The sequence below is a fragment of the Pecten maximus genome, chromosome 10 (assembly GCF_902652985.1).
Source record: "Pecten maximus chromosome 10, xPecMax1.1, whole genome shotgun sequence".
In the NCBI taxonomy this organism is placed as follows: domain Eukaryota; kingdom Metazoa; phylum Mollusca; class Bivalvia; order Pectinida; family Pectinidae; genus Pecten; species Pecten maximus.
The window spans coordinates 7902915-7911494 of record NC_047024.1 but is presented as its reverse complement, the minus strand read 5'-3'; the positions used below and the strand labels follow the sequence as shown (position 1 = coordinate 7911494).

At 35.8% G+C, this 8580-nt stretch overlaps 1 protein-coding gene across 1 annotated transcript in view; it reads left to right on the top strand.

The window, feature by feature from the left end:
• Positions 1 to 8580, top strand: part of LOC117335805 (meiosis 1 arrest protein-like) — a 79551-nt gene that overhangs the window by 24869 nt on the left and 46102 nt on the right. Inside the window, exon 4 of the mRNA XM_033895999.1 lies at positions 8133 to 8315. Within this exon, the coding sequence (XP_033751890.1) occupies positions 8133 to 8315 (183 nt within the window). The remainder of the gene's footprint in view (positions 1 to 8132; positions 8316 to 8580) is intronic.

The following is an 8580-nucleotide window of genomic DNA, read 5'->3' as shown; positions in this document are numbered from 1 at the left end:
AATGGGTGTACAATCACCTAGGTCATACAAAGAAAGTACACCGGGAGCATTATCGGCAGAAGAGCAGGCTGGTGGAAAGGACTCGGATCAGCAAATTATTGCTTATCCAAGACCTAAACGTGACATCAAAATTCCAAGGGTCTCCATGCATCAAAGTTTACTATAGTTTATATAGGGAAAACATATTTTTTAGCATTATTTTTTCAATTGCCATCAGAAAACTTGGTTGAAATTATCAATATGAAATGGCTATGGGGTACTTTACACATATTGCCACTGACTGACCCCCAGGGGTCTAAGTGGCATGGCTAAAAGGCGTCAAAATTTATTAAAAATTTGCAAATATTCTGGGATGAAAGGGTCTTAAAGTCTCGGGGAATATTGTATTTTCTAACTCAGGTGACCATTAAGACCCATGGGCCTCTTGTTATTTTATTAAAATGTGAAAAAAAAGAAGTGCAATGAGGGGCTTTTATTGGCTTCAAAGCAGATGAGGGAGCTAGTGTCTGATAACCAAGTATTAATTTTTAATAGATGCCACTCGGGTTAAATATTTTTTCAGTATAATTTTTGCATAATTGTAAAGGTAAAATTTTTCTCAAAAAGATCCGTATATTGGGGCTTTAAATATCACAGATTTAACTTAAACGTGCTATTTGTTAGTTTGCCTCCTTGTGCAATTTTTATGGTGATAGTGGCAACAAATTGTATTTCTCTTTGAATTACAATTTTTTTTTAAAGGAATCAAAAACTAAGTTTAATATGGAATGTTTATGCTTCTAGTTGGAAACTCTTTTGGTATGAAACTTCATTATCAATAGATTCTGACTAGATACCACTTATAGATAGGGAAGTGTGGATATGTACATGGTAATGTTTTTTATATAGTAGATACCTATAATCATAAGTAATGTTTCGTTCTGAAAGAAGTAAGTTTAGTCAAATTGACAATTGTTAATTGGTTTTGAGGAATAAAGTAAATTGACTTTATTAAGTCATTTCATAAACAGTTGGAAGCGACCAAACCGATGTGTTCATAATTGAATGTAACATTTTTGTGGATCATGCAGGCATGCATGAAACAATGCAATGTTAAGAATAAATCAAGGAAAGATATGTTGATGTTGTGTGATATGTTCTGCTGTAGACGTTTTTTTCCTGAAAGATGTTCAAATGAAAGCAGACTGCTTTGATGTTCATACAGTTATATCTGCCTATCACATGATGCGGATCTGACTTCTTGACAACTAGTCACATAATTGGAATAATGTTCATCTGAGTTATGGATACATGGTCGTCACATGACTTACGGGTTAATGGTCACAATGTGAGCTGCATCATGTCAACAACTTGTGTGACACTTCGAATGTCCATAATTTGTGCGACACTTCGAATGTCCATAATTTGTGCAACACTTTGAATGTTCATAATTTGTGTGACACTTTGAATGTCCATAATTTGTCAGTTTGAATGTCCATAATTTGTGACACTTTGAATGTCCATAATTTGTCAGTTTGAATGTCCATAATTTGTGACACTTTGAATGTCCATAATTTGTGACACTTTGAATGTCCACAACTTATGTGACTCTTTGAATGTCCAAAATGTGTGTAACAGTTTGAATGTTCACAACTTATGTGACACTTTGAATGTCCAAAATTTGTGACAGTTTCAATGTCCACAACTTATGTGACTCTTTGAATGTCCAAAATTTGTGTGACAGTTTGAATGTCACAACTTATGTGACGCTTTGAATGTCCAAAATTTGTGTAACAGTTAAGTTGCATCATGTCCACAACTTATGTGACATTTCGAATGTCCAAAATTTGTGTGACACTATGAATGTCCAAAATTTGTGTAACAGTTAAGTTGCATCATTTCCACAACTTATGTGACATTTCGAATGTCCAAAATTTGTGTGACACTTTGAATGTCCAAAATTTGTGTGACACTGTGAATGTCCAAAATTTGTGTAACAGTTAAGTTGCATCATGTCCACAACTTATGTGACATTTCGAATGTCCAAAATTTGTGTGACACTTTGAATGTCCACAACTTATGTGAAATTTTGAATGTTCAAAATTTGTGACAGTTTCAATGTCCACAACTTATGTGACACTTTGAATTGTCACAACTTATGTGACACTTTGAATGTCCAAAATTTGTGTAACAGTTAAGTTGCATCATGTCCACAACTTATGTCACATTTCGAATGTCCAAAATTTGTGTGACACTTTGAATGTCCAAAATTTGTGTAACAGTTAAGTTGCATCATGTCCACAAATTATGTGACATTTCGAATGTCCATAATTTGTGCGACACTTTGAATGTCCATAATTTGTGCAACACTTTGAATGTCCATAATTTGTCAGTTTGAATGTCCATAATTTGTGTCAGTTTGAATGTCCACAACTTATGTGACACTTTGAATGTCCAAAATTTGTGTGACACTTTGAATGTCCACAACTTATGTGACTCTTTGAATGTCCAAAATGTGTGTAACAGTTTGAATGTTCACAACTTATGTGACACTTTGAATGTCCAAAATTTGTGTGACAGTTTGAATGTCCACAACTTATGTGACACTTTGAATGTCCAAAATTTGTGTGACAGTTTGAATGTCCATAATTTGTGACACTTTGAATGTCCATAATTTGTTTGACACTTTGAATGTCCATAATTTGTGCGACACTTTGAATGTCCACAACTTATGTGACACTTTGAATGTTCAAAATTTGTGACAGTTTGAAGGTCACAACTTATGTGACACTTTGAATGTCCAAAATTTGTGTAACAGTTAAGTTGCATCATGTCCACAACTTATGTGACATTTCGAATGTCCAAAATTTGTGTGACACTGTGAATGTCCAAAATTTGTGCGACAGTTTGAATGTCCACAACTTATGTGACTCTTTGCATGTCCAAAATTTGTGTGACAGTTTGAATGTCCACAACTTATGTGACTCTTTGAATGTCCAAAAATTATGTGACAGTTTGAATGTCCATAATTTGTGTGACACTTTGAATGTTAACAATGTATGTTGCATCAAGTCCACAACTTATGTGTGACACTTTGAATGTCTAAAATTTGTGTGACAGTTTGAATGTCCACAACTTATGTGACACTTTGAATGTCCACAACTTATGTGACACATTATGAATGTCCACAACTTATGTGTCATTTGGAATGTCCAAAATTTGTGTGACACTTTGAATGTCCAAAATGTGTGTGACAGTTTGTATGTCACAACTTATGTGACACTTTGAATGTCCAAAATTTGTGTAACAGTTAAGTTGCATCATGTCCACAACTTATGTGACATTTCGAATGTCCAAAATTTGTGTGACACTTTGAATGTTAACCATTTAAGATGCATCATGTCCACAACTTAAGTGACATTTCGAATGTCCAAAATTTGTGTGACACTTTGAATGTCCAAAATTTGTGCGACACTTTGAATGTCCACAACTTATGTGACTCTTTGAATGTCCAAAATTTGTGTGACAGTTTGAATGTCCATAATTTGTGTGACACTTTGAATGTTAACAATGTATGTTGCATCAAGTCCACAACTTATGTGACACTTTGAATGTCCAAAATTTAAGCGACACTTTGAATGTCCAAAATTTGTGTGACACTTTGAATGTCCACAACTTATGTGACTCTTTGAATGTCCAAAATGTGTGTGACAGTTTGAATGTCCACAACTTATGTGACACTTTGAATGTCCAAAATTTGTGTGACAGTTTGAATGTCCATAATTTGTGTGACTATTTGAATGTTAACAATGTATGTTGCATCAAGTCAACAAATTATGTGACACTTTGAATGTCTAAAATTTGTGTGACACTTTGAATGTCCACAACTTATGTGACACATTATGAATGTCCACAACTTATGTGACACTTTCAATGTCCAAAATTTAAGCGACAGTTTGAATGTCCAAAATTTGTGTGACAGTTTAAATGGTGACAACATATGTGACTCTTTGAATGTCCAAAATGTGTGTGACAGTTTGAATGTCCATAATTTGGGTGACACTTTGAATGTTAACAATGTAAGGTGCATCAAGTCCGCAACTTATGTGACACTTTGAAACTTATGTGACACTTTGAATGTCCAAAATTTGTGTAACAGTTAAGTTGCATCATGTCCACAACTTATGACAGTTTGAATGTCCATAATTTGGGTGACACTTTGAATGATAACAATGTAAGGTGCATCAAGTCCACAACTTATGTGACACTTTGAATGTCTAAAATTTGTGTGACAGTTTGAATGTCCATAATTTGTGACACTTTGAATGTCCAAGATTTGTGTGACACTTTGAATGTCCAAAATTTGTGCGATAGTTTGAATGTCCACAACTTATGTGACTCTTTGCATGTCCAAAATTTGTGTGACAGTTTGAATGTCCACAACTTATGTGACTCTTTGAATGTCCAAAAATTGTGTGACAGTTTGAATGTCCATAATTTGTGTGACACTTTGAATGTTAACAATGTATGTTGCATCAAGTCCACAACTTATGTGACACTTTGAATGTCTAAAATTTGTTTGACAGTTTGAATGTCCACAACTTATATGACACATTATGAATGTCCACAACTTATGTGACACTTTGAATGTCCAAAATTTGTGTGACAGTTTGATTGTCCACAACTTATGTGACTCTTTGAATGTCCAAAATTTGTGTGACAGTTTGAATGTCCATAATTTGTGTGACTATTTGAATGTTAACAATGTATGTTGCATCAAGTCAACAAATTATGTGACACTTTGAATGTCTAAAATTTGTGTGACACTTTGAATGTCCACAACTTATGTGACACATTATGAATGTCCACAACTTATGTGACACTTTGAATGTCCAAAATTTGTGTGACAGTTTAAATGGTGACAACATATGTGACTCTTTGAATGTCCAAAATGTGTGTGACAGTTTGAATGTCCATAATTTGGGTGACACTTTGAATGTTAACAATGTAAGGTGCATCAAGTCCACAACTTATGTGACACTTTGAATGTCTAAAATTTGTGTGACAGTTTGAATGTCCATAATTTGTGACACTTTGAATGTCCAAAATTTGTGTGACACTTTGAATGTCCAAAATTTGTGCGACAGTTTGAATGTCCACAACTTATGTGACTCTTTGCATGTCCAAAATTTGTGTGACAGTTTGAATGTCCACAACTTATGTGACTCTTTGAATGTCCAAAAATTGTGTGACAGTTTGAATGTCCATAATTTGTGTGACACTTTGAATGTTAACAATATAAGGTGCATCAAGTCCACAACTTATGTGACACTTTGAATGTCCAAAATTTGTGTGACAGTTTGATTGTCCACAACTTATGTGACTCTTTGAATGTTCTCCTGTGTTGTGAATTTTAAATCAACCAGTCGCCTAAACAATAGACTAATAGTCACATGACTTATGGATCAATGGTCACATGACTGATGGGCTTAATAATCACATAATGAAGGACGAATAGTCACGTGACTTATGGGTTAATGGTCACATGAATGATGGAATGATGGTCATATGGCTTATGGATACATGAAATTAAGGACTAATAGTCACGACTTGTGGACTAAAGGTCGTATGATTGAGGGACTAATGGTCACCCGATTGGTAGATTAACGACTAGTGGTCACATGAATAATAGACTAATATTCACATCAGTGATGGACTTCTGTATTGTGAATATTAAATCAACCAGTCGCCTAAACAATGGACTAATGGTCACGTCACTTATGAATTAATGGTCACATGACTTATGGATACATGGTCACATAATTGAAAGACAAATAGTCACATGACTTATGGATGAGTGGTCACATGACTTATGGACGAATGGTCACATGACTTATAGACTAATGGTCACATGACTTATGGAGTAAAGGTCACATGCTTTGAGTGACTAACTGTCACATAAATATCATTTCGTTAGAACTCGACACATAGTCACATTATTTAAAGAATTTAAGGTCACATAATTAGCAGTCACATAAATACCATTTCGTGGGTACGTCCGTCCGTCCGTCCGTCCGTCCGTCCGTAAACAATTATTGTTATCGCTAATTCTCAGAAAGTGCTGAAGGGATCTTTCTCAAATTTCATATGTAGGTTCCCCTTGGTACCTAGTTATGCTTATCGCATTTTGAGACCTATCGGAAAACAACATGGCCGACAGGCAGCCATCTTGGATTTTGACAATTGAAGTTTGTTATCGCTATTTCTGAGAAAGTACTGAAGGGATCTTTCTCAAATTTCATATGTAGGCTCCCCTTGGTGCCTAGTTATGCATATTGCATTTTGAGACCAATCGGAAAACAACATGGCCGACAGGCAGCCATCTTGGATTTTGACAATTGAAGTTTGTTATCGCTATTTCTGAGAAAGTACTGAAGGGGTCTTTCTCAAATTTCATATGTAGGCTCCCCTTGGTGCCTAGTTATGCATATTGCATTTTGAGACCAATCGGAAAAACAACATGGCCGACAGGCAGCCATCTTGGATTTTGACAATTGAAGTTTGTTATCGCTATTTCTGAGAAAGTACTGAAGGGATCTTTCTCAAATTTCATATGTAGGCTCCCCTTGGTGCCTAGTTATGCATATTGCATTTTGAGACCAATCGGGAAAACAACATGGCCGATAGGCAGCCATCTTGGATTTTGATAATTGAAGTTTGTTATCGCTATTTCTGAGAAAGTACTGAAGGGATCTTTCTCAAATTTCATATGTAGGCTCCCCTTGGTGCCTAGCTATGCATATTGTATTTTGAGACCAATCGGAAAACAACATGGCCGACAGGCAGCCATCTTGGATTTTGATAATTGAAATTTGTTATCGCTATTTCTGAGAAAGTACTGAAGGGATCTTTCTCAAATTTCATATATAGGTTCCCCTTGGTGCCTAGCTATGCATATTGCATTTTGAGACCAATCGGAAAACAACATGGCCGACAGTCAGCCATCTTGGATTTTGACAATTGAAGTTTGTTATCGCTATTTCTGAGAAAGTACTGAAGGGATCTTTCTCAAATTTCATATGTATGTTTCCCTTGGTGCCTAGTTATGCATATTGCATTTTGAGACCTATCGGAAAACAACATGGCCGACAGGCAGCCATCTTGGATTTTGACAATTGAAGTTTGTTATCGCTATTTCTGAGAAAGTACTGAAGGGATCTTTCTCAAATTTCATATATAGGTTCCCCTTGGTGCCTAGTTATGCATATTACATTTTGAGACCTATCAGAAAACAACATGGCCGACAGGCAGCCATCTTAGATTTTGACAATTGAAGGTTGTTATCGCTATTTCTCAGAATGTACTGAAGGGATCCTTCTCAAATTTTCGTATTTAGGTCCAATTGAAGTTTGTTATCGCTATTTTACAGAAGGTACTGAAGGGATCTTTCTCAAATTTCATATGTAGGTTCCCCTTGGTCCCTGGTGTTGCATTTTGGGACCAATCCGAAAACAACAGACAGCCATTATCGCTAAATCTTAAATTTTATATATAGGTTCCCCTTGTTTGAAAAGTACTAGAGGGCTGTTTCTGAATTTACACAGATTAGTAAGACTTAGAGGAAGGGAAAAGTAGAGAAAAGATCAATCTGACATGGAACCTATAAAGATCATTCAATGGTGGGCGCCAAGATCCCTCTGGGATCTCTTGTTATTGTTACCTTACAAAAGTCAGCATGTACAGTTCAGGTTAAATTACCGGTACCGATATTTATAAATCAGATTAAATCTCATTAACTAAGGACTAAGATTTATTAGAATATATGGTTCTACTGCCTTTGCCATAACATTTTATCGAGTACAACCCCAGTGTAGAGTAAAGGGATATTATTGTGAAACAATATTTTAAAATCATTACTTTAATGTGGCGTAAATCCGCAAATCATGTCTTCACTGTAAGAAGGAGAACGCTCATCTTAGACAGGTAATATCTCATAAATATTTGATTATGCCCCGTGTGAACCCAGTTTTGGAAAAAAAAGTTTATATTTCGTATCTAGTATTACACTTAATTGCTACCATATAAGGATTTGTCTAAATCACTGACCAAAATTACTTATTGATATCATATGCATTTTTCACTTCTCATTTTAGCTGTTGCTTCCTCTGTCCTATGTGAAGAATAACTTCGCGATGCTACAGCAGGCGTGTACTGACCTCAGAGCGGCCATAAATGATGTCAGGGGCCAGACCGTGTCCCAGGCTAGGGATTGTGTGGTTCAGGGCTTACAGGAGGCGTGTGCACAGTTCCAGAGACAGACTAACAACACAACACAGGTACTAATGCTCAACCACGTTCGACCACTGACCACAAATTAAGTTCTCGAAATACATGTCTTTGGATGGCATACATTATAATTATCGAGGTTCGACCACGTGACCAAAAATTAAGTTCTCGAAATAAATGTCTTTGGATGGTATACATTAATTATCGAGGTTCTACCACGTGACCAAAAATTAAGTTCTCGAAATAAATGTCTTTGGATGGTATACATAAATTATCGGGGTTCGACCACGTGATTTTTTTCGGGGTATTCCGTCT